The sequence below is a fragment of the Anolis sagrei genome, chromosome 5 (genome assembly GCF_037176765.1).
Source record: "Anolis sagrei isolate rAnoSag1 chromosome 5, rAnoSag1.mat, whole genome shotgun sequence".
NCBI lineage: Eukaryota > Metazoa > Chordata > Lepidosauria > Squamata > Dactyloidae > Anolis > Anolis sagrei.
The window spans coordinates 199,796,486-199,823,762 of NC_090025.1; the positions used below are offsets into that span (position 1 = coordinate 199,796,486).

A 27,277-nucleotide genomic window follows, 5' to 3' on the forward strand; every position below is an offset into this window, starting at 1 on the left:
CAAGATGGAGGAGATGGAAGTCCTGGCCTATTACTTTGGCTCCAAAAGGTGGTTCTTCTACGCATTGCATGTGCTTTTGAAGGTGCCCCCAACCCACCTTAATGCTGGACCCATAAACCCATGCAAAGGGGAGTTTATTATGGGATGTGGGCCTTGTTTTGAGGGGGAGGTCGAGGGAAACCCGCCCTCCATGGTGAGCGTGGTCTTCCTCCAACTGGAAAGGTTGCTGTGAATTTTCAGTATGTTTTCAAAATGGCAAAAATGTTTGAGCAGCATTCTCTCCTGACATTTCACCTACATTTGCAGCTAATGGCATTTTCAGAGGTTTTGCTGGCAATGACGCAAGTGGAGTGTGTGTGTGTATTATTATTATTACTATTATTATTATAACATACATATATATTATTATTATACATGTGTGTGTATATATATATAATATGTGTGTGTATATATATATACATACACACACACATATACATATACATACACACACACACACACACACACATATATATGTATATATATGAATGAACATTTTGGGCTGTATGGCCATGTTCTCACCATGGGTCATTAGGATGGAAATAAATTGGGATGGAAATAAGCCAACCTTTCATAGAATCGAAGAGATGGAAGAGCGCATCAGAGGTCATTTAGTCCAACCCCTTTTTGCCTTTGTGCAGAGAAAGCACAACGCAATCCCTCCCGACAGATGACCATCCAGCCTCTGTTTAGAAATGTTTGTTTGAGAGTCCAATGCAGTAAGTTCCTTTAATGTCAAAGTAAGACGGCTTTCCTCACTTCCTCCCTTCCTTCCGGCCATTGGCTACTACAGCTTTGCTCGGACCGCCGGCGGCCCCAGGTCAAGGTCCCGGAGGAAGGCGTCCAGGGCGCGGCTGTAGTCCTGCGGGTAAAGGCGCAGGTGGCCGGCGTGACGGGAGACGGGCCACTCCTGCACTCGGACCGCGATGCCGGCCGCCCGCCAGGAGTCCAGCAGCTGGCCCATGACCCGGGGGTCACTCAGGGGGTCGTTGTGGCAGAAGAAGACCAGCGCCGGGCAGTGGAGGGGCGGGCGGTGGAAGACCTCCAGCGCCGCCTGGAAGTAGGAGACCGTGCAGCGGCTGAACAGGCGGAAGTAGAGCAGCGTCCCGCGCCGGAGCAGCGGCTGGAGGGTCGGAGAGGCAGTGGTCATCTGGGACACTCCTGAGGGAGGGAGGAAAGGGACAGCGGTCAGGCCAAAGTCGGAGAATCCTCGGAAGAGAGCCCCACAAGGGCATCCAGTCCAACCCCCTTCTGCCAGGAAGGAAATGGAGCAAACTAACAGCATGCTGAGCAACACCGACCCTTATTCATCATCATCATCATCACCAACAATGTGATGTGGCGGCAAAAAAAGCCAATGGGATGTTGGCCTGCATCAAGAGGAGCCTAGTGTCTAGATCTAAGGAAGTCATGCTCCCCATGCTCTATTCTGCTTTGGTTAGACCACATCTGGAATATTGTGTCCAATTCTGGGCACCACAATTCAAGAGAGATATTGACTCTAAGCTGGAATGTGTCCAGAGGAGGGCGACTAAAATGATCAAGGGTCTGGAGAACAAGCCCTATGAGGAGCGGCTTAGGGAACTGGGCATGTTTAGCCTGAAGAAGAGAAGGATGAGAGGAGATATGATGATAGCCATGTATAAATATGTGAGAGGAAGCCACAGGGAGGAGGGAGCAAGCTTGTTTTCTGCTTCCTTGGAGACTAGGACTCAATGGGACAATGGCTTCAAACTACAAGAGAGGAGATTCCATCTGAACATGAGGAAGAACTTCCTGACTGTGAGAGCCGTTCAGCAGTGGAACTCTCTGCCCCGGAGTGTGGTGGAGGCTCCTTCTTTGGAAGCTTTTAAGCAGAGGCTGGATGGCCATCTGTCAGGGGTGATTTGAATGCAATATTCCTGCGTCTTGGCAGAATGGGGTTGGACTGGATGGCCCAGGAGGTCTCTTCCAACTCTTTGATTCTAGGATTCTATGATTCATCAACATTCATTATTATTATTTACTAGCTTTACCCGCCACGCGTTGCTGTGGCCAACCTTCTCTCCCTCTTTCTCTCCTTCTTTCACTCCTTCCTTCATTTCCTTTTCTTCCTTCTCTACCTGTTTACTTCCTTCCTTAGCTTTTTGCTCCCATCCTTCCTTCTCTTTCTTTCCTTCTCTCCTTCTTTCACTCCTTCCTTCATTTCCTTTCTTCCTTCTCTACCTGTTTACTTCCTTCCTTAGCTTTTTGCTCCCATCCTTCTCTTTATTTCTTTCCTTCCCTCCCTCTTTCTCTCCTTCTTTCACTCCTTCCTTCATTTCCTTTTCTTCCTTCTCTACCTGTTTACTTCCTTCCTTAGCTTTTTGCTCCCATCCTTCCTTCTCTTTCTTTCCTTCTCTCCTTCTTTCACTCCTTCCTTCATTTCCTTTCTTCCTTCTCTACCGGTTTACTTCCTTCCTTAGCTTTTTGCTCCCATCCTTCCTTCTCTTTATTTCTTTCCTTCCTTCTCTTTCTCTCCTTCTTGCGACGGAGGATGGGGGTGTGGCTTGCGCAGAGGGTGCGTTGGCCAGCCATGTGCGCATGCCGGGAGACTTCGGGTAAGAGCCTTTGCGCATGCTCAGTTGCTTTTTGTAATTGTGAGTGTATTGAAATGTTGTTTGGAATTTCACATTGTGCATACCTTGTGGGTTGAGGTATGTGCACGGCAAATTTGGTGTGTTTTCGTCAGGGTTTTTTCACGTTTTGCTGTCCCGTTGAATGCCCTTTCCATTTTTATATATATAGATTACTATTATTATTATTATTATTATTATTATTACTATTCATTCTCCAGTGTGGTCCCCTTGCTGGGCAACACTGACCCTTGTGCCCCCCATTCCCCCCAGCCCCTCCCCCCCTGCTTTAAACTGACCCCTGGCCATGTCCTCCAGGTCGCCGGCCACCAGGCTGTCATAGACCAGTCCGCGGATGCGCTGCTTGACCCCTTGGTGGTCCTGGGGTGCGTCTTGGAGGCGCACCATCATCTGTGCGAAGACGTACCCCCCGATGGAGAAGGCGTGGACGAGGAGGGGGTGTTCCCCCAGGGGCCCCCCTTCCCGCAGGAGCCCCAGCAGCCGCCCGGCGTAGTCCAGCCCCCACCGCGGCCACAGGAAGTGCCCCACGCGGCTCTCGGCCACCAGCACCGGCCAGCGGCGCCCCGACAGGTAGAGGGACAGGTACTTGGCCACCGCTCGTGGGGGGGCCCCAAACCAGGGCAGCAGCAGCACCAGCGGGGCCGGAGAGCAGCCAGAAGAGTCCGAGGGGGGCCGGTAGAGGCGGACAGTGGCCGAGAGCCTCGTCACAGAGACACCGGGGCCAAGGTCCAGCGAGGGCTCCGGACACGAGACTGGCCTCTCCTCCTCCGCCGCCTCCTTTTCCTTCTCTGTGTCTTCTTTGGGGTCAGCCTGGCCCTCTGCAAGGGGCATTCCGGACAGAGACCCCGTTGACACCCGACTTGGGAGAAGAAGCAGCAGCCCTGCAAAAGAAGACAAGAAGGGTTGGAGTAAAGCCATCTTACACACCTTTCTGGAGACACTTCTAGTTTGTCCCTGCTTGCCATTCCTGTGAAACGTGGACTGTCTACAGACGTCAACACTGACACCGAAATGCAACACTGCCTGAGCTCTGCGAGTGTAGCTTTCTTCCGAATGAAGCAGAGAGTGTTTGAGGACCGGGACATCCGTAGGGAGACCAAGGAGCTTCTTTATAAAGCTATTGTCCTCCCAAACCTGCTATACGCCTGCGAGACGTGGACTGTCTACAGACGTCAACACTGACACCGAAATGCAACACTGCCTGAGCTCTGCAAGTGCAGCATTCTTCCGAATGAAGCAGAGAGTGTTTGAGGACCGGGACATCCGTAGGGAGACCAAGGAGCTTCTTTATAAAGCTATTGTCCTCCCAAACCTGCTATACGCCTGCGAGACGTGGACTGTCTACAGACGTCAACATTGACACTGAAATACAACACCGCCTGAGTTCTGCGAGTGCAGCATTTTTCCGAATGAAGCAGAGAGTGTTTGAGGACTGGGACATCCGTAGGGATACCCAGGTGCTTGTTTACAAAGCTATTCCCCTCCCAACCCTGCTTTTCGCCTGCAAGACATGGACTGTCTACAGACGTCAACATTGACACTGAAATTCAACACCACATGAGCTCTGCGAGTGCAGCATTTTTCCGAATGAAGTAGAGAGTGTTTGAGGACTGGGACATTCCTAGGGATACCAAGGGGCTTGTTGATAAAGCTATTGTCCTCCCAACCCTGCTTTTCACCTGCGAGACGTGGACTGTCTACAGACATCAACATTGACACTGAAATTCAACACCGCCTGAGCTCTGCGAGTGCAGCATTTTTCCGAATGAAGCAGAGAGTGTTTGAGGACCGGGACATCCGTAGGGATACCAAGGTGCTTGTCTATAAAGCTATTCCCCTCCCAACCCTGCTCTATGCCTGCGAAACGTGAACTGTCTACAGACGTCACATGCAACTCCTGGAACGATTCCACCAGCGCTGCCTCTGGAAAATCCTGCAAATCTCTTGGGAAGACAGGCGGACAAACATCAGCGTGCTGGAAGAAGCAAAGACCACCAGCATTGAAGTGATGGTCCTCCGCCATCAACTCCGCTGGACTGGCCACGTTGTCCAGATGCCTGACCACCGTCTCCCAAAGCAGTTCTACTACGAACTCAAGAATGGAAAACGGAATATTGGTGGGCAGGAAAAGAGATTGAAAGATGGGCTCAAAGCCAACCTTAAAAACTCTGGCATAGACACTGAGTACTGGGAAGCCCTGGCCCTTGAGCGCTCCAGCTGGAGGTCAGCTGTGACCAGCAGTGCTGTGGAGTTTGAAGAGGCACGAATGGAAGGCGAAAGAGAGAAACGTGCCAAGAGGAAGGCGCGTCAAGCCAACCCCGGTCCCCTGTGTGTGGACATCTCCCCCCCCCCCGACCCCTGACCCCCACGAGCCTCCTCCAAAAGGCCTACCAGGCTTGGGCTGGAGCCGCGTCGATGCACCCAAGAGCAGCTTCACCAGCATCTCCAGCCGACTCTCCCCATCGGGAGGCTCTTACAACAGCCCTGCAAGGAAGGACAGAGACACATTTATATTTGGCCCGGGTTACACTTCAAAACTGTCCCTGTTCTGACTTACATACGAATTCAACTTAAGAGCACACCTACAGAAATAAATAATAATAATTGTCGAAGGCTTTCATGGCCGGAATTACTGGGTTGTTGTAGGTTTTTTTGGGCTCTATGGCCATGTTCTAGAGGCATTCTCTCCTGACGTTTCGCCTGCATCTATGGCAAGCATCCTCAGAGGTTGTGAGGTCTGTTGGAAACTAGGAAAAAAGTATTTATATATCTGTGGAATGACCAGGGTGGGGCAAAGGACTCTTGTCTGCTGGAGCTAGGTGTGAATGTTTCAACTGACCACCTTGATTAGCATATCATGGCCTAACAGGGTTGTTGTAGGTTTTTTCGGGCTATATGGCCATGTTCTAGAGGCATTCTCTCCTGACGTTTCGCCTGCATCTATGGCAAGCATCCTCAGAGGTAGTGAGGTCTGTTGGAAGTAGGAAAACGGGTTTATATATCTGTAGAAAGACCAGGGCGGGACAAAGAACTCTTGTCTGCTGGAGCTAGGTGTGAATGTTTCAGCTGACCACCTTGATTAGCATATCATGGCCTAACAGGGTTGTTGTAGGTTTTTTTGGGCTCTATGGCCATGTTCGAGAGGCATTCTCTCCTGACGTTTTGCATGCATCTATGGCAAGCATCCTCAGAGGTAGTGAGGTCTGCTGGAAACTAGGAAAAAAGTATTTATATATCTGTGGAATGACCAGGGTGGGACAAAGGACTCTTGTCTGCTGGAGCTAGGTGGGAATGTTTCAGCTGATCACCTTGATTAGCATATAATGGCCTGACAGGGTTGTTGTAGGTTTTTTTGGGCTATATGGCCATGTTCTAGAGGCATTCTCTCCTGACGTTTCACCTGCATCTATGGCCAGCATCCTCAGAGGTAGTGAGGTCTGTTGGAAGTAGGAAAACGGGTTTATATATCTATAGAAAGACCAGGGCGGGACAAAGGACTCTTGTCTGCTGGAGCTAGGTGTGACTGTTTCAGCTGACCACCTTGATTAGCATATAATGGCCTAACAGTGCCTAGAGAAATCTTTTGTTGAGAGGTGATTAGATGAGTATTGTTGAAGGCTTTCATGGCCAGAATCACTGGATTGTTGTAGGTTTTTTCGGGCTCTATGGCCATGTTCTAGAGGCATTTTCTCCTGACGTTTCGCCTGCATCTATGGCAAGCATCCTCAGAGGTAATGAGGTCTGTTGGAAGCAGGAAAAATGGGTTTATATATCTGTGGAATGACCAGGGTGGGACAAAGGACTCTTGTCTGCTGGAGCTAGGTGTGAATGTTTCAACTGACCACCTTGATTAGCATTTGATGGCCTGGCAGTTCCTGGAGCTATCTTTTGTTGAGAGGTGATTAGATGTCCCAAATTGTTTCCTCTCTTTTGTTGAGCTGTTCTAATTTTACAGTTTTTCAATCCTGGTCGCCAGATTTTGTTCATTTTCATGGTTTCCTCCTTTTTGTTGAAATTGTCCACGTGCTTCTTGTGGATTTCAGTGGCTTCTCTGTGTAGTCTGACATGGTGGTTGTGAGTGTGGTCCAGCATTTCTGTGTTCTCCAATAATATCCTGTGTCCAGGTTGATTCCTCAGGAGCTCTGCTATGGCTGAAAGGAGGAAACCATGGAAATGAACACAATCTGGCTACCAGTATTAAAAAAAACTCTAAAATTACAACAGCACAACAACAGAGAGGAAACAAACAGCGACATCTAATCACCTCTCAACAAAAGATTGCTCCAGGCACTGCCAGGCCATCAAATGCTCATCAAGGTGGTCAGCTGAAACATTCCCACCTAGCTCCAGCAGACAAGAGTCCTTTGTCCCACCCTGGTCATTCCACAGATATATAAACCCTTTTTCCTAGTTCCAACAGACCTCACAACCTCTGAGGATGCTTGCCATAGATGCAGGCGAAACGTCAGGAGAGAATGCCTCTAGAACATGGCCATAGAACTCAAAAAAACCTACAACAACCCAACATTAAAACATCTTAAAACCGGGGGTGGATCATAGAATCATAGAATCAAAGAGTTGGAAGAGACCTCCTGGGCCATCCAGTCCAACCCCATTCTGCCAAGAAGCAGGAATATTGCATTCAAATCACCCCTGACAGATGGCCATCCAGCCTCTGCTTAAAAGCCACCAAAGAAGGAGCCTCCACCACACTCCGGGGCAGAGAGTTCCACTGCTGAACGGCTCTCATTGACAATGAAGATGATGTCTGCCGGGATGATATTGGGGCCCTGGTCCCCTTCTTCTGGAAAGGTGATCCTGGTCCCTTGCTTCCACCCTGGCTGGACATCCATGGTGAGGATTTTGTCTTTGATGGTGGAGGCGTGGCCATCTTCATTCATCACCCTGCGTGAAATCTTGATTTTTTTTGGTGCACTCATAGAACAGGTCTTCCAGGGAGAGGTAGAGGTCTCGTTCAATGGGAGGGTCTTGCTTCTTCACTCCCCGCCCGCGCAGGAGAAGGAGAAGATCCACCCCCGGTTCTCAGAAGGCTGAGAGGAGATATGATGAGAGACATGTACAAATATGTGAGAGGAAGCCACAGGGAGGAGGAGGGAGCAAGCTTCCTTTCTGCTTCCCTGGAGACTAGGACGCAATGGAAGAATGGCTTCAAACTACAAGAGAGGAGATTCCATCTGAACATGAGGAAGAACTTCCTGACTGTGAGAGCCGTTCAGCAGTGGAACTCTCTGCCCCGGAGTGTGGTGGAGGCTCCTTCTTTGGAAGCTTTTAAGCAGAGGCTGGATGGCCATCTGTCAGGGGTGCTCTGAATGCAATATTCCTGCTTCTTGGCAGAATGGGGTTGGACTGGATGATGGCCCAGGAGGTCTCTTCCAACTCTTTGATTCTATGATTCTATGATTCTATGATTCTAAGCGAGACGAGGACAATCTGATCTATGTGGCCAAGATCCTGCTGGGAAAGGCTCTGATTGGCTGCACCATTGATGTGAGCACACTGGATGAGCGCCTGCTCAACATCCCCATCAACAACATTGTCCACCCCAAATACTTCAAGATTGTGCCGGGAGAAGGGATGCCTCTGTCCCAAGACCCCACCTGCAAAGAAGGAGCCTCCACCACACTCCGGGGCAGAGAGTTCCACAGCCGTTCAGCAGTGGAACTCTCTGCCCTGGAGTGTGGTGGAGGCTCCTTCTTTGGAAGTTTTTAAACAGAGGCTGGATGGCCATCTGTCAGGGGTGATTTGAATGCAATATTCCTGCTTCTTGGCAGAATGGGGTTGGACTGGATGATGGCCCAGGAGGTCTCTTCCAACTCTTTGATTCTAGGATTCTATAACTTCCTGACTGTGAGAGCCGTTCAGCAGTGGAACTCTCTGCCCCGGAGTGTGGTGGAGGCTCCTTCTTTGGAAGCTTTTAAGCAGAGGCTGGATGGCCATCTGTCAGGGGTGATTTGAATGCAATATTCCTGCTTCTTGACAGAATGGGGTTGGACTGGATGGCCCAAGAGGTCTCTTCCAACTCTTTGATTCTATGATTCTATGAAGGGGATCTCTACATGTATTTCGACATCGTCTTCCCCGCAAGGCTCACCCCAGCCAAGAAGGACCTCTTGCGGGAAGCCCTCTTGACCAAATTGGGAGGGATAGCCAATAGTCCAGAGGACAGGAGCAGGATTCAAAACGATCTTGACAGATTAGAGAGATGATGGGACAAAACTAACAAAATGAAGTTCAACAGTGACAAATGCAAGATACTCCACTTTGGCAGAAAAAATGAAATGCAAAGAGACAGAATGGGGGACGATGAGGCCTGGCTCGAGAGCAGTACGTGTGAAAAAGATCTTGGAGTCCTCGTGGACAACAAGTTAAACATGAGCCAACAATGTGATGTGGCGACAAAAAAAGCCAATGGGATTTTGGTCTGCATCAAGAGGAGCATAGTGTCTAGATCTAAGGAAGTAATGCTACCCTTCTATTCTGCTTTGCTTAGACCACATCTGGAATATTGTGTCCAATTCTGGGCACCACAATTCAAGAGAGAGATTGACAAGCTGGAATGTGTCCAGAGGAGGGCGACTAAAATGATCAAGGGTCTGGAGAACAAGCCCTATGAGGAGCGGCTTAGGGAACTGGGCATGTTTAGCCTGAAGAAGAGAAGGATGAGAGGAGATATGATGAGAGCCATGTATCAATATGTGAGAGGAAGCCACAGGGAGGAGGAGGGAGCGCGCTTCCTTCCTGTTTCCCTGGAGACTAGGACGCAATGGAACAATGGCTTCAAACTACAAGAGAGGAGATTCCATCTGAACATGAGGAAGAACTTCCTGACTGTGAGAGCCGTTCAGCAGTGGAACTCTCTGCTGCGGAGTGTGGTGGAGGCTCCTTCTTTGGAAGCTTTTAAGCAGAGGCTGGGTGGCCATCTGTCAGGGGTGATTTGAATGCAATATTCCTGCTTCTTGGCAGAATGGGGCTGGACTGGATGATGGCCCAGGAGGTCTCTTCCAACTCTTTGATTCTATGATTCTATGATTCTATGACGTGAGGAGGACCCCCGTCTGCTTCATTTCACCTCCAAACAAGAAATAAAGGCCGTCTATTTTCTCAAAAAACAAATACATCTTAAAACAAGACAGTTTGAATAGATTAGAAACAAAACCAAGTAAACTTCCAGGAGCCTCTTGGCTTTGGTCCCATCCACATTACCATATCCTGCAGTTGCATAAGGCACATACACAACAAACACTAAAGCAATGCAAACAACCCAAAGGGCAATCAAGGACACCGTCAGGTTGGAAACAGCTCTGCACGATGAACGGTTTTCAAGTATTTCAATCTTTGCACGGTAGCCATGCATCAAGGATTGTGCCTTGTGCGGCATTGCCCATTTGTGTGCATTGTCACCGCTTAGATCCACTTTGAGTCTCATTTAAGAGAGGAAAACAGGATATTTATTATTATTAATATTATTAATAATATTATAACAACAACAACACAGTATTCGGGTTTAAGAGAGGATAGATTTATATTTATATAGGATATTTATATCCTACAAAAGTAGAATAATAATATATTTAATAATACTAATTAGTATTATTAGTATTAGTATAATGGACTGACCTTGACAGATGGCCATCTGTCAGGGGTGATTTGAATGCAATATTCCTGCTTCTTGGCAGAATGGGGTTGGACTGGATGATGGCCCAGGAGGTCTCTTCCAACTCTTTGATTCTATGATTCTATTAAGGAGCTGGGGGTGGTGACGGCTGACAGGGAGCTCTGGCGTGGACTGGTCCATGGGGTCACGAAGAGTCGGAGACGACTGAACGAAAGAACAACAACAATAATACTAATAATAATAATAAAAGAACCAGTACAAGAAAACTGTACTGCAAACCAGAGCTGACAGCTGGCACAACAAAGCATGTCGTGGGCAGTTCCTGGAGAAGATTGAAGGAAAAGTGGACGAGGAGAAGACCTGGTGATGACTAATTACGAATGGAACCCTGAAGAAGGAGGCAGAAGGAGGCCTGACTCTTGCAGCGCAGGGGCAAGCCAGCAGAATCAAGGCCATTCAGGCCAGGATTGAAAAATCAGCAGATAACCCCAAATGCAGAATCCTAGAATCCAAGAATCAAAGAGTTGGAAGAGACCTCCTGGGCCATCATCCAGTCCAACCCCATTCTGCCAAGAAGCAGGAATATTGCATTCAAATCACCCCCGACAGATGGCCACCCAGCCTCTGCTTCAAAGCCTCCAAAGAAGGAGCCTCCACCACACTCTGGGGCAGAGAGTTCCACTGCTGAACAGCTCTCACAGTCAGGAAGTTCTTCTTCATGTTCAGATGGAATCTCCATCTTGTAGTTTGAAGCCATTGTTCCATTGCGTCCTAGTCTCCAGGGAAGCAGAAAGGAAGCTTGCTCCCTCCTCCTCCCTGTGGCTTCCTCTCACATATTTATACATGGCTCTCATCATATCTCCTCTCAGCCTTCTCTTCTTCAGGCTAAACATGCCCAGCTCCTTAAACTGCTCCTCATAGAGCTTGTTCTCCAGAACCTGGATCATTTGAGTCGCCCTCCTCTAGACACATTCCAGCTTAGTGTCAATCTCTCTCTTGAATTGTGGTGCCCAGAATTGGACACAATATTCCAGGTGTGGTCTATCCAAAGCGGAATAGAGCATGGGGAGCAGGACTTCCCTGGATCTAGGCACTATGCTCCTCTTGATGCAGGCCAACATCTCATTGGCTTTTTTTGCCACCACATCAGATTGTTGGCTCATGTTTAACTTCCTCCCCAGGAGGACTCCAAGATTTTTTCCCCACGTCCTGCTCTCGAGCCAGGCCTCATCGTCCCCCATTCTGTCTCTTTGCATTTCGTTTTTCCTGCCAAAGTGGAGTATCTTGCATTTGTCCCTGTTGAACTTCATTTTGTTAGTTTTGGCCCATCATCTCTCTAATCTGTCAAGATCGTTTTGACTCCTGCTCCTGTCCTCTGGAGTGTTGGTTCTCCTTCCCAATTTGGTGTCATCTGCAAACGTGATGATCCTGCCTTCTAACCCTTCATCTCAGTCATGAATAAAGATCCTGATCAGGACCAGGCCCAGGACAGAACCCTGCGGCACTCCACTCGTCACTTCTTTCCAGGATGAAGAGGAAGCCTTGGGGAAAATCACCCTCTGGGTTCGTCCACTTAACCAATTCCAGATCCACCTCACCGTAGTTTTGCCTCGCCCACATTGGCCTAGTTTCCTTGCCAGAAGGTCATGGGGGACCTTGTCAAAGAAGGCCTTCCTGAAATCCCGACACGCTCCATCCACGGCATCGTTCCCCGCATCTACCCAGCTTGTAACTCTATTGAAAAAAGAGATCAGATGTGTCTGGCATGACTTGTTTTTGATCAATCCATGTTGACTATTAGTGATGACCGCATTGGTTTCTAAGTGTTTGCAGACCACTTCCTTAACCATCTTTTCTAGAATCTTGTCTGGTATCGACTGTGCAAGGAAGCTGAGGAAACCATGGACCATCTCCTCAGCTGTTGCTAGAAAATCGCACAGACGGATTACAGACAGAGGCACAACTCTGTGGCCCAGATGATTCACGGGAACTTATGTCACAAGGACCACCTGATAGCAGTCAAAAACTGGTAAAGGGGTCATCAACCTGCAAAGGTCGTGGAAAATGAGCATGCAAAAATACTGTGGGACTTTCAAATACAGACTGACAAAGTTTCGGAATACAACTTGGCCTGCATCAAGAGGAGCCTAGTGTCTAGATCTAAGGAAGTCATGCTCCCCATGCTCTATTCTGCTTTGGTTAGACCACATCTGGAATATTGTGTCCAGTTCTGGGCACCACAATTCAAGAGAGATATTGACAAGCTGGAATGTGTCCAGAGGAGGGCGACTCAAATGATCAAGGGTCTGGAGAACAAGCCCTATGAGGAGCGGCTAAAGGAGCTGGGCATGTTTAGCCTGAAGAAGAGAAGGCTGAGAGGAGGCATGATGAGAGCCATGTATAAATATGTGAGAGGAAGCCACAGGGAGGAGGGAGCAAGCTTGTTTTCTGCTTCCTTGGAGACTAGGACGCAATGGAACAATGGCTTCAAACTACAAGAGAGGAGATTCCATCTGAACACGAGGAAGAACTTCCTGACTGTGAGAGCTGTTCAGCAGTGGAACTCTCTGCCCCGGAGGGAGTGTGGTGGAGGCTCCTTCTTTGGAAGCTTTTAAGCAGAGGCTGGATGGCCATCTGTCAGGGGTGATTTGAATGCAATATTCCTGCTTCTTGGCAGAATGGGGTTGGACTGGATGATGGCCCAGGAGGTCTCTTCCAACTCTTTGATTCTATGATTCTATGAACACATCAGACATCACGATTGTGGAAAAGAAAAAAGTTTGGATTACTGATGTCGCCATTCCGGGTTACAGTCACATTGAGGAAGAATCATAGAACAACAGGAAAAACTCAGTCATCATCAGGACCTCAAAATTGAACGGCAAAGGCTCTGACATCAACCAACACAAGTGGTCCCAGTGGTCACGGGCGCACTGGGTGCCGTGCCAAAAGATCTCAGCCGGCATTTGGAAACCATAAACATTGACAAAATCACGAGCTGTCAACTGCAAAAGGCCTCCTGATTAGGATCTGCGCGCATCATTTGAAAATATATCACACAGTCCTAGACGCTTGGGAAGGGTTCGACGTGGGATTTTGTGATATGAAATCCAGCATAGAGATCTCATTTGCTGTGATATACGGTGTTTTTGTGTCAGTATAATAATAATCCCAGGCAACAGCAGGATTGAAGAGAAACAACTGGAAAAGCTGGCACGATACGAGGATTTAAAGATCGAAACTGCAAAGACTCTGGCACAAGCCAGTCAAGGTGGTTCCAGTGGTGATCGGCACACCGGGTGCAATGCCTCAAGACCTTGGCCTGCACTTAAACACAATTGGTACTGACAAAATCACCACCTGCCAGCTGCAAAAGGCCACCGTACAGGGATCTGCATGCATTATACGCCGATATATCACACAGTCCTAGACACTTGGGAGTGTCTGCTGTGGAGTCATCTTGTTGTGTTAATAATAATAATAATAATAATAATAATAATAACTTGGGAAGGGTCCAACGTGTGATCCAATTCAACAGCCAGCAGAGTGTCTGCTGTGGACTCATCTTGTTGTGATTCAAATAATAATAATAATAATAATAATAATAATAATAATAATAATAATAAACTTGGGAAGTGTCCGACGTGTGATCCAATACAACAGCTAGCAGAGTGACCTTGTTTGCTGTGGACTCATCTTGCAATGTTTCAAATAATGATACAGAATTCAGGTTTAAGAGAGGAAAGCAGAATGTAAATTTAAGTATAATCATCCTCATCCACATTGGTATTTATTTACTCCACTTATATCCCGCTTTTCTCAGCCCTTAGGCGACTCATAGAATCATAGAATCAAAGAGTTGGGGGAGACTTCCTGGGCCATCATCCAGTCCACCCCCATTCTGCCAAGAAGCAGGAATATTGCATTCAAATCACCCCTGACAGATGGCCATCTAGCCTCTGCTTAAAAGCCTCCAAAGAAGGAGCCTCCACCACACTCCGGGGCAGAGAGTTCCACTGCTGAATGGCTCTCACAGTCAGGAAGTTCTTCCTCATGTTCAGATGGAATCTCCTCTCTTGTAGTTTGAAGCCATTGCTCCATTGTGTCCTAGTCTCCAGGGAAGCAGAAAACAAGCGTGCTCCCTCCTCCTCCCTGTGGCTTCCTCTCACATATGTATACATGGCTATCATATCTCCTCTCATCCTTCTCTTCTTCAGGCTAAACATGCCCAGTTCCCTAAGCCGCTCCTCATAGGGCTTGTTCTCCAGACCCTTGAGAACAAAGCAGTTAACAGCAGCAATTTCAATGCACACATTACAAAACCATTGGAACATTTAAAAACAATAGCATAACAACAATTAAACATCAATATGACAAATCATTCGCGTCTCGTCAATAGAATCAGAATCCAATCTCATCATCCGTTATTCCGTGTTCCTGTAATCAATTACACTGCCTGATCGAATGCCTGTTCAAACAACCAGGTCTTCACTTTCCTCCGAAATGCCAATAAGGAGGGGGCCAATCTGATATCTGTAGGAAGGGCGTTCCACAACTGAGGGGCCACCACTGAGAAAGCCCTGTCTCTCGTCCCCGCCAGGCGTGCTTGTGATGCCGGCGGGCCCGAGAGCAGGGCCTCCCTAGATGATCTTAATGTCAGATATTTACACTAAGCAAATATAAATATGAATATTATCATCCTCATCTGCATTGGTAGTCAGATATTTGCCCTCTGCTAAAGCAAATGGGATTGCAACCCAAATTTGCAACTGAATGCAAAGCCAATGCAAAGTGTGCAGTCCTGTGCAGCAAGCATCAATAAGCAGCACGCTTCCACAGAATCACAGAGAGTGCAACTCCAGTTCTTTGGGGAGACACCCGAAATAGTTTCAAGGAAGGAACATACCCACAGAGCCATTGAGAGAACGGTGCACTTCTCCCTGCCCTCTGTTCTCGGTCCTAAGCCCTTCGGTCTGGCTGCAAGAGGGTGGCTAACTTTGCACCGAAGCCTATGGTGACGGGCTTTCAGGCAAGCAAAGCTCAGGGCAAAGTCCAAGCTCTTCTGAACAGGTCCGACCTCCATAATCCCATAATAATGGGGAGAAATGGAAGCCGGAACTTTCCCAAACAGTATTGCACTGCAAGGTTAGAAAGGATGAACCAATGCATGTGGAGGAAGCCTTTGGCTTCCTCCACATGCATTGGTTCACCTTTTCTAACCTTGCAGTGCTCAGTCCATACATGTTGCAATGTTCCGACCACAGCAGGGGTTCCGTACCTTCTTCCTGGTTGTTCTGGTTCTATTTCTTAAATCCAGCACAACTTCCTCAAAGTGGCCTTAGATTTTGGAAAAGCCTGATGCATCGCCACTGTGGAAGCAAAACCGTTCCCCCTTCTGTGCCCCTAAGTGCATCATGCGCACTCATGCTCATAAATGCACACGGACACACCCAGGAATGCAAACAAGGGAGCCAAGAGGCATCAGGGAGCGTCATGCTCAGCCTTTGGACCCAGAGGCCTTTGGAAGGCACTGACTCTTCTCACCTCCAGGCACACAAGGGTCCCCCAAAGGCCATCCAGTCCAGCCCCCTTCTGCCAATAAGGAAGGCACAATCCAAGCCCTCCTGACAGATGGCCACCTGCCCTATTTAAAAGCTTCCAGAGGAGGAGATTCCAAGGCACACACATTTCCCAGTTAAACACTTTCAAGAGTGGGAACGACATGCAACACTGATCTCCCACATTCCCAGACGTTGGATGCATAAATGCAGCTTGATACTTGAACTGCCATGGTTAAATGGAGTGGGACCCTGGGAGTTGTAGTTTCGCAAGGCTTTTTGCCTTTTCTGCCTCTCCAAACAACAGATCCCAGGACTCCAAAGTGTTGTGGCCATTAAAGTGGGGTTGAACTACAACGATTCAAGATGTGCCAGCTATGTGTCTATTGATGCTCAAATTTATTTATTATTTACAGTATTTATATTCTGCCCTTCTCACCCCACAGGGACTCAGGGTGGAGCACAATGCACATATACATGGCAAACATTAGATGACAAGTAGACATACAACATACATAGACAGACACAGAGGCAATTAAACATTCCAGCTTTTATGGCTTCATGAGGGTATGCTCAATTTCGGCCACAGGGGGAGCTGTTGTTTAACTGTCCACTTGTGACACCGAGTCCTTGATGGGGTACTTCCTCATTCTTGCCCACGTTGCTGGAAGGTGTCATAAATTAGTTAAATTAGCCTCCTAGCATAAAGTGGTACCTAAATCTCCTACTTGACAGAAGTAATGGTCTTTCAGGCTGCATAGGTCAACAGCAAGCTAGACTATTAATGGTCGGGAGCTCACTCTAACCCAGGCTGCCTTCAAACTCATAACCTTTTGGTCAGTAGTGACTGAATGCAGCTGGCTACTAACTAGCTGTGCCACAGCCCAGTCCAATGCAATCTGTGTGTGTTTATTGATGCTCAAATGCATCCTCTGTGTGTCTATTGATGCTCAAATGCATCATTTTGTGTCTATTGATGCTCAAGTGCATCCTCTGTGTGTCTATTTCCCCTGACGCTTCCAGCCCTGCTCCAGCTAATGAACTCTCCCAATTAACAAGGAGTGCCTCAGGGCCACAAACAGCCTTTGTTTGCTTCTTCTTGCTTTGCAAGGTCAAGCGATTCATTCCATTTCTTGCAAAAAATAATACAACCCCCAAATGAAGCAAAACATGGGGCGGGGGGGTCCTTGCTTTCAGTGCAGAATGCAAACCATTCTTTTTTTGATTTGCATTAAATTAAAAAATAATCTTAAATCCCCCAATTAAAGCAACAACAACAAATCAAAGAAGCCAGACACTAGAATAACACATTTCCCGACCCTGATTAGGAAAGGTCATGGATCCCAATGGCAGCCAAAGGGATCCCGCCTGAAGCGCCATTGGCCTCAGAGCAGAATGCAATCCGTCCAGTTCTGTGCCAATTAATTAAGAACGCATTCCTTTCTGGCAGGAGTAAGAAAAACACGGCGGCGTTCCTAATCCCTTTTGGTGCCTCAGGTGAGTTCTTTTGCAGACGAGGATGGCGTTACACGTTCAGTTCAAGACCATGGAGGGTGGCTGCGCCCAGGCCGCTCTTGACCGCCTGACTGGACATCAATCACTCCATCCATCCTTTTTATTGAGATCCTCATCTTGGTTGGCAGTCTTGGATGACAAGGATGTTTCAATCCATGCTGATTGAAAGGGTTCCAGATAAAACTGCAAAAATCAAGGTGGCCATCTGTCAGGAGGGCTTTGATGGTGTTCCTTATTGGCAGAAGTGGGTTAGACTGGATGGTCCTTGGGAGTCTTAGGAAGAACTTCCTGGCTGTAAGAAGAGCTGTTCAGCAGAGGAACTCTCTGCCTCTGAGTCTGGTGGAAGCTCCTTGCAGAGAGGCTGGATGGCCATCTGTCAGGGAAGCTTTGAGTGTGCTTTTCTGCATGGCAGAAGGGGGTTGGACTCAATCCCATCTTCAAGGGTCTCTTCAAACTCTTAAGATTCCTGACTGTAAGGAGAGCTGTTCAGCAGTGGAACTCTCTGCCTCAGAGTCTGCTGGAAGCTCCTTGCAGAGAGGCTGGATGGTCATCTGTCAGGAAAGCTTTGAGTGTGCTTTTCTGCATCGCAGAAGGGGTTTGGACTTGATCCCCTCTCCAAGGGTTCCTGATTGTAAGGAGAGCTGTTCAGCAGTGGAACTCTCTGCCTCAGAGTCTGGTGAAAGCTCCTTGCAGAGAGGCTGGGGGGCCATCAGTCAGGGAAGCTTTGAGTGTGCTTTTCCTGCATGGCAGAAGGGGGTTGGACTCAATCCCCTCTCCAAGGGTTCCTGATTGTAAGGGGAGCTGTTCAGCAGCGGAACTCTCTGCCTCAGAGTCTGCTGGAAGCTCCTTGCAAAGAGGCTGGATGTCCATCTGTCAGGGTAGCTTTGAGTGTGCTTGTCCTGCATGGCAGAAGAGGTTTGAACTCCACCCCCTCTCCAAACTAACTCTCCCCCCCAGATTTGTTGCACTTTCCAATTGTGTATTTGTGTATCTGTGTTTGTTTTTGTGTGGGCTCCACTGAGAATCCGCTTCCTCCGTTGCTTTGGGGCCACTTCCAGGGCAACCAGCACCGCAGGGACCAAAGGCACGGAATCTTGCTCTTTCGGAACCGGTTCTTGCGCTCCGTCTCCCGTTGCATCATCCACAGCGCATGAGGGGTCAGAGGTCTCCTCAAGGCCACCCTTCCCTCTGATCTATTCCGATTCCTTATCAGTTTGAACCTTCAAGTGTCGCAGGGTTTTTGCTTCCTAATTTCCAACCATTTTCCTTCCCCAAAGTTGGAAACTGGGATTTATTTTCTGCATTCCTTCCAATGTCGAGGGGCAGCCACTTCCTCTCCTTCGGTTTAGGCACTTCGGCTGCATTAATTAATTAATCCAGTGGCCGTTGCAAGGGCATCCTCCACCACCACCAGGTGACCAACAGTCTCACCTTGCAGGTGAAACGTCAGGAGAAAATGCCTTTAGAATATGACCATATAGCCCGAAAAAACCTGCAACAACCCAGTCTCACCTTTTGCTTTTCCTAGACAACAGCTCACACCTGCAATTGGATTTCCTAATATTTGCCTTGATGCAATTCATGTGTGTTCCTGAAACGCAAATGTAAGGCCTTCGGTCTCATGATTATATTATTTTTATTACTACACTAGCCGTCCCCTGCCACACGTTGCTGTGGCCCAGCCTGTGGATATTTCTTGTGTGTACATATATATGTATGTATATGTGTGTTTGCATATGTATGTGTGGTTTTGCGCATGCCTTGTAATGTATTTTTTTCTTTTTTGGCTTTTTAAGTCTCTTCTGCTTTGTTTTTCAGTGTTTTTAGGATATGAGAGCCATGTATCAATGTGTGAGAGGAAGCCACAGGGAGGAGGGAGCAAATCAAGGGTCTGGAGAACAAGCCCTATGAGGAGCGGCTTAAGGAGCTGGGCATGTTTAGCCTGAAGAAGAAAAGGATGAGAGGAGACATGATGAGGGCCATGTATCAATATGTGAGAGGAAGCCACAGGGAGGAGGAGGAGGGAGCAAGCTTCCTTTCTGCTTCTCTGGACACTAGGACGCAAGGGAACAATGGCTTCAAACTATAAGAGAGGAGATTCCATCTGAACATCAGGAAGAACTTCCTGACTGTGAGAGCCATTCAGCAGTGGAACTCTCTGCCCCAGAGGGAGTGTGGTGGAGGCTCCTTCTTCGGAAGCTTTTAAACAGAGGCTGGATGGTCATCTGTCAGGGGTGCTTTGAATGCAATATTCCTGCTTCTTGGCAGAATGGGGTTGGACTGGATGATGGCCCAGGAGGGCTCTTCCAACTCTAGGATTCTATGGTCACTCGGTGGCCTGAGAGGTGTCTTGTGTCCAAATCTGGTGTCCATTCATCCAGTGGTTTTTGAGTTATGTTAATCATAGAATCCTAGAGTTGGAAGAGACCTCCTGGGCCATCATCCAATCCAACCCCATTCTGCCAAGAAGCAGGAATATTGCATTCAAAGCACCCCTGACAGATGGCCATCCAGCCTCTGTTTAAAAGCTTCCAAAGAAGGAGCCTCCACCACACTCCGGGGCAGAGAGTTCCACTGCTGAACAGCTCTCAGTCAGGAAGTTCTTCCTCATGTCCAGATGGAATCTCCTCTCTTGTAGTTTGAAGCCATTCCTCCATTGCGTCCTAGTCTCCAGGGAAGCAGAAAACAAGCTTGCTCCCTCCTCCTCCTCCCTGTGGCTTCCTCTCACATATTTATACATGGCTCTCATCATATCTCCTCTCAGCCTTCTCTTCTTCAGGCTAAACATGCCCAGCTCTTTAAGTCGCTCCTCATAGGGCTTGTTCTCCAGACCCTTGATCATTTTAGTCGCCCTCCTCTGGACACAGTATTCCAGCTTAGAGTCAATATCTCTCTTGAATTGTGGTGCCCAGAATTGGACACAATATTCCAGGTGTGGTCTAACCAAAGCAGAATAGAGCATGGGGAGCAGGACTTCCCTGGATCTAGACACTATGCTCCTCTTGATGCAGGCCAAAATCCCATTGGCTTTTTTTTTCTTCCTATGATTTCATCTCACATATTTATACATGGCTTTCATCATGTCTCCTCTCAGCCTTCTCTTCTTCAGGCTAAATATGCCCAGCTCTTTAAGCCACTCCTCATAGGGCTTGTTCTCCAGACCCTTGATCGTTTTAGTCACCTTCCTCTGGACACATTCCAGCTTAGGGTCAACATCTCTCTTCAACTGTGGTGCACAGAATTGGACACAATATGGGATTCCAGGTGTGGTCTAACCATATTCTCCTATATTCTCCTTATATTTATTGTTTTATTTATTTATTTTGAACTTTTATATCCTATCCTATCAACCGTTATATCAACAATTTCCCTTTGAGGCTTCCTTCCTTTGTCTCGCCTGATGCCCAGCAATATTTTGTGGTTGATAAATGCAACTCATCTCGTTTTGAAACACAATTTTTCCATCCTGTGCATCTAATTCTCCTTTGAGTCCAGCAATACGTTGGATAATTGGGATTTATGGCTTGGATTCTCAGTGTTAAATCTTGATTTTGAAGCTTTGCATCTTCTTTTGGCGCAGAGACATCCGCTGCCCTTCCCCTGAAGGAACTTCCCAGGGAGCCATCCTTTATTCCTCTGCAATGTTATTTCCCTTGAAGGCTCTTTCCTTGCACCTCTCCTCATTGGCAGGAAAGCCTCTCAATGCCACACTCCATTTACAAGATTGACTTACACTTTTCAATATTGGAGATTGTTTCTGATGCCGACCTTCCATGTAATTTCTGCAGAATGATTCATTTATATTCCCTTCTTGCTTTGGCCCTTTGCAGCCTGGATTTTGTTTTCTTGAGTATTATGGGAAAAAATAGGGTTGCAATAAGAGGGAAGATCACCCTGGAAAACCCATTGCATGATACTGAACTGCCACAGCGCAGTGCAATGTAAATATATGGCCATTGCTTTTGATTCTAGCTTTCTATATAGTTTTTTTGCAGGATAATTAAAACTGCAAACTACAATTCCCGGGGATCCATAGCCTTGAGGCAAAGGCAGCTAAAGTGGTGCCAAACTGCACCAATCTTGCAGTGTAGATGCACCCTCCAGGCTAATTCCATGCCAGACTTTAAATACTGGTTAAGCTTTAATTCTACTTAAAGCTTATTTTCCCTGTTGTTGTTTCTTTTGTAATCCCTTTTCTTTGAAAAGCCAGGCCAATTGGTTCCCTTCGCTTCGTTCCTCTCAATTTTAAGTTGTGGATTTTAATCTGCATGTCACTCGTGGATTTCAACTTGCATTTTAATCCAGTGTATCTTGTTGTCTGTCTTTTAATAGAGTTTTTTCTCTTGTTTAATAATGTTGTGCCCTCTCTGAAGCCACACGGAGGGGAAAGAGGAATTATTATTATTATTATTATTATTATTATTATTATTATTATTATTATTATTACATTATTTCTGCAATGCCAGAGATACAGCTTAATGGTGTCACATTAGACAATGTTGACCCTTTCTGCCCCCTTGACAGCCAGCTATCCACAAAAGTCAACATCGACACCAAAATACAACACCGCCTGAGCTCTGCGAGTGCAGCATTTTCCCAAATGAAGCAGAGAGTGTTTGAGGACCGGGACATCCGTAGGGAGACCAAGGGGCTTGCTTATAAAGCTATTCCCCTTCCAACCCTGCTATACGCCTCTGAAACGTGGACTGTCTACAGATGTCAACACTGACACTGAAATACACCACCACCTGAGCTCTGCAAGTTCAGCATTTTTCCGAATGAAGCAGAGAGTGTTTGAGGATTGGGACATGCGTAGGGAGACCAAGGGTCTTGTTTATAAAGCCATTCCCCTCTCAACCCTGCTATATTCCTGTGAAACATGGACTGTCTACAGAAGTCACATGCAACTCCTGGAACGATTTCATCAGCTCTGCCTCCAGAAAATCCTGCAAATCTCTTGGGAAGAGAAGTGGACAAATGCCAGCGTGCTGGAAGAAGCAAGGACCACCAGCATTGAAGCGATGGTCCTCCGCCATCAACTCCGCTGGACCGGCCACGTTGTCCGGCTGCCCAACCACAGTCTCCCAAAGCAGTTGCTCTACTCCGAACTCAAGAACGGAAAACAGAATGTTGTTGGGCAAGAAAAGAGATTGAAAGATGGGCTCAAAGCCAACCTCAAAAACTCTGGCATAGACACTGAGAACTGGGAAAACGAAGGCACCAAGAAAAAAAAATGTTTTTGGTTGGGCTGTGTTATTATCCGCATGACTTGCAGACCTGATTTATAGTACATCTTCAGTCAAAGAGCATTCTGAACCCCACCAATGACAGAATTGGGGCAGACTTCCCATACAGGACTCCCATGACCAACAGAAAATACTTCAGGCCATCCAGTCCAACTCCCTTCTTCACCAGGACAAGAAAACGCAATCAAAGCCCTCCTGACAAAGAGCCATCCAGCCATAGATAGATAGATAGATAGATAGATAGATAGATAGATAGATATGATTCACACACACACACACAGATGTAGTATCACAGATTTGAAAGAGACCCCTGAAGAAGGACAATGATATGTTGCATGTTCCAGAGTAGGGGAACCAGACAATCTCCACATCAACACTGACAAAGAAACAGCAAGAAATAGTGTTTACCCACAAGCATCAAGACATTACAAGTAGTCCAACGTGCGGCAGCCAGACTACTAACATGAGCGGGGTACAGGGAGCATACTACAAGCTGGGTAGATGCGGGGAATGCCGTGGATGTGGCGTACCTGGATTTCAGGAAGGCCTTCTTTGACAAGGTCCCCCATGACCTTCTGGCAAGGAAACTAGTCCAATGTGGGCGAGGCAAAACTACGGTGAGGTGGATCTGGAATTGGTTAAGTGGACGAACACAGAGAGTGCTCACTAATGCTTCCTCTTCATCTTGGAAAGAAGTGACAAGTGGAGTGCCGCAGGGTTCCCCCCTGGGCCCGGTCCTGTTCAACATCTTTATTAATGACTTAGATGAAGGGCTAGAAGGCAGGATCATCAAGTTTGCAGATGACACCAAATTGGGAGGGATAGCCAATAGTCCAGAGGACAGGAGCAGAATTCAAAACGATCTTGACAGATTAGAGAGATGGGCCAAAACTAACAAAATGAAGTTCAACAGTGACAAATGCAAGATACTCCACTTTGGCAGAAAAAATGAAATGCAAAGATACAGAATGGGGGACAATGCCTGGCTCGAGAGCAGTACGTGTGAAAAAGATCTTGGAGTCCTCGTGGACAACAAGTTAAACATGAGCCAGGAATGTGATGTGGCGGCAAAAAAAGCCAATGGGATTTTGGCCTGCATCAATAGGAGCCTAGTGTCTAGATCCAGGGAAGTAATGCTACCCCTCTATTCTGCTTTGGTTAGACCACATCTGGAATATTGTGTCCAATTCTGGGCACCACAATTCAAGAGAGATATTGACAAGCTGGAATGTGTCCAGAGGAGGGCGGCTAAAATGATCAAGGGTCTGGAGAACAAGCCCTATGAGGAGCGGCTTGGGGAGCTGGGCATGTTTAGCCTGAAGAAGAGAAGGCTGAGAGGAGATATGATAGCCATGTATAAATATGTGAGAGGAAGCCACAGGGAGGAGGAGGGAGCAAGCTTGTTTTCTGCTTCCTTGGAGACTAGGACGCGGAACAATGGCTTCAAACTACAAGAGAGGAGATTCCATCTGAACATTAGGAAGAAATTCCTGACAGTGAGAGCCGTTCAGCAGTGGAACTCTCTTCCCCGGAGTGTGGTGGAGGCTCCTTCTTTGGAAGCTTTTAAGCAGAGGCTGGATGGCCATTTGTCAGGGGTGATTTGAATGCAATATTCCTGCTTCTTGGCAGAATGGGGTTGGACTGGATGGCCCATGAGGTCTCTTCCAACTCTTTGATTCTATGATTCTATGATTCTACTCCTCTGTTGCGCCAGCTCCACTGGCTGCCAGTTAGCTTCCAAGCACAATTCAAAGTGCTGGCCTTAACCTATAAAGCCCTAAACGACTCCGGCCCAGTTTACCTGTCCGAACGTATTCTCCCCTATGAACTATCAAGATTGCTAAGATCATCTGGGGGGGGGGCTGCTCTCGGTCCCACCGGCCTCACAAGTGCATCTGGTGGGAATGAGGGACAGGGCCTTCTCGGTGGTGGCTCCTCGACTCTGGAACTCCCTTCCACTGGAGATCAGAACTGCCCCTTCGATCTTGACGTTCAGGAAACAGGTGAAATCTTGGCTTTGGAAACTGACATTCGAAGAATGAGTCAAGATCCTGTGATATGGGTGGATGTCGATGAACAATGATTTTATGATGACGACTGACCATTGTAATTATATGACTGTATTTTGCTTTTTAATGTCTTAGTGTAATTTGGAATACGATGTTTTTAATGATTGTTTGTAATACTGATGTTGGAAACCGGCCTGAGTCCCTCGATGGAGGTGAGAAGACCGGTATACAAAACTGCTAAATAAATAAATAAATTACATACATTAGGAACCAACACTTTGTCATTACTTTAATTTCCAGATCACCAGACTGGGCCACAGCAATGCCTGGCAGGGGATGGCTAGTCTATATAAATAAAAATGTAATGTTTGTTTGTGGGATTAACGTAACTCAAAAACCACTGGACGAATGGACACCAAATTTGGACACAAGACCCCTCTCAGGCCAACAAGAGACCATCACTCATAAAAACACCGAAAAACACAACAGAAGAGACTTAAGAAGCCCCCAAAATAAAAAAATTGCATTACAACGCATGCACAAAACCACATATATGGAAACACACATATACACACACAAAACACATACACACAGACTGGGCCACAGCAACATGTGGCAGCTAATGTATAATATCAATAATGTTGTAATATTATATATAGAATCCTAGAATCCTAGAGTTGGAAGAGACCTCGTGGGCCATCATCCAGTCCAACCCCATTCTGCCAAGAAGCAGGAACATTGCATTCAAATCACCCCTGACAGATGGCCATCCAGCCCCTGTTTAAAAGCTTCCAAAGAAGGAGCCTCCACCACACTCCCTTCGGGGCAGAGAGTTCCACTGCTGAACGGCTCTCTCTGATATTATATATCAGGCATGGGTAAACTGTCAGTAATTGGGAGTTGGACTCCAAAACACCTGGAGGGCCAAAGTTTGCCCGTGCCTGTTATATATACTACAACTTATGACATAGTACAACATATCTATATAAATAAAAATGCAATGTCCGTTTGTGGGAAGAAGAGAAGGCTGAGAGGGGATATGATAGCCATGTATAAATATGTGAGAGGAAGCCACAGGGAGGAGGAGGAGGGAGCAAGCTTCCTTCCTGCTTCCTTGGAGACTAGGACGCAATGGAGGAATGGCCTCAAACTACAAGAAAGGAGATTCCATCTGAACATGAGGAAGAACTTCCTGACTGTGAGAGGCGTTCAGCAGTGGAACTCTCTGCCCCGGAGTGTGGTGGAGGCTCCTTCTTTGGAAGCTTTTAAGCAGAGGCTGGATGGCCATCTGTCAGGGGTGCTTTGAATGCAATTTTCCTGCTTCTTGGCAGAATGGGGTTGGACTGGATGATGGCCCAGGAGGTCTCTTCCAATTCTGTCATTCTATGATTCTATAAGGAGCCTCCACCACACTCCCTCCAGGGCAGAGAGTTCCACTGCTGAACGGCTCTCTCTGATATTATATATCAGGCATGGGTAAACTGTCAGTAATTGGGAGTTGGACTCCAAAACACCTGGAGGGGCAAAGTTTGCCCATGCCTGTTATATATACTACAACTTATGATATAGTACAACATATCTATATAAATAAAAATGCAATGTTCGTTTGTGGGATTAACAGAACTCCAAAACCACTGGGTGAATTGACACCAAATTTGGACACAAGACACCTCTCAGGCCAACGAGCGACCATGACTCATAAAAACCCTAAAAAAACACAACAGAAGAGACTTAAGAAGCCATAAAACAAAAAATACATTGCAACACATGCACAAAACTATAATATATATATGTAAACCTACATTCATACACATGTGCACAAATATATACAAACACACGAAACACATCTACACAGACTGGGCCACAGCAAAGCATGGCAGGGGGCAGCTAGTGAGTCTATGGATTCACACTCAAAGGTTCAAAAATGGCCTGTTTCCAGGAAGGAAAACAAGAAGAGTTTGGCGGAAGGAAATAGTATCCCGACCCCCAGGCACAAAAAGGGAGAACTTTCTGGAGTGTCGAGATGGAAGACTCCCAAAGCCAAGGCTGGACAATGTAACAGGGAGGGACACTTTGAAACCAGGAAGAGAGATTTTGTTGTCTAACTTGGTTCTATAGTGGAATTGGTAAACAACAACAAGAAGAAGCCCCCTCCCCTTCCTTCCCCTTCCCCCCTTTCCCTGGGAGGGTGGGCTCCATGCTCGGGGGCCCCTGGGGCTGTGTCCCATGCCTCCCTCCCTTCCTTCCTTGCAGGACTACAAGTCCCATGCTTCCCTCAAGCCGCCTCCCTTGCAAACAGGCTTGGCTTAGTTGTGCTTGCCCTGGCGGAAGGGGGCTGGCCTGGGTGGGCTTCCCAGGGGTCTCTCCCCACTCTGGCCCCCTCCTCCATGGCCCTGGGGTCTCCTCGGAGGCACCAAACAACCCCCCAACTCCCCCCCCCCCCGGGAGAAGAGGGAGGAAAGGCCCCCACCCCCTCTCAGAAGTGAAGGAGAAGGAGAGGCGGGGGTCTCTTGGCCTTGCCTGCCTTCCCTCTCTCCCACCCCCCAATGGGCTCACCACCGGGCCTCTCGCGGGCTCTTCCTCCTCCTCCTCCTCCTCCGCCGGACCTCCGGCCACTCCGGACAGGCCCCGCCCACCACACAGCCAAGGTCCGGCAAAC

At 47.6% G+C, this 27,277-nt stretch overlaps 1 protein-coding gene across 5 annotated transcripts; it reads right to left on the reverse strand.

The window, feature by feature from the left end:
* Nucleotides 1-467: 467 nt before the first annotated feature.
* Nucleotides 468-27,277, reverse strand: LOC132777310 (transmembrane protein 53-A-like). 5 transcript variants are annotated; one of them, XM_067469440.1, is made up of 5 exons: nt 27,175-27,277; nt 10,293-10,494; nt 5,046-5,138; nt 2,933-3,535; nt 468-1,200 (listed from the first exon to the last, which is right to left on the reverse strand). In XM_067469440.1, exons 3-5 carry the CDS (start codon nt 5,095-5,097, stop codon nt 827-829), a joined length of 1,029 nt encoding a protein of 342 aa, XP_067325541.1. In that variant the 5' UTR covers nt 5,098-5,138; nt 10,293-10,494; nt 27,175-27,277; the 3' UTR covers nt 468-826. The 5 variants fall into 5 exon arrangements, with proteins under 5 accessions (XP_067325541.1, XP_067325542.1, XP_060635644.2 ...); XM_067469441.1 differs by lacking the exon at nt 10,293-10,494 and having other exon boundaries at nt 27,178-27,277; XM_060779661.2 differs by lacking the exon at nt 10,293-10,494.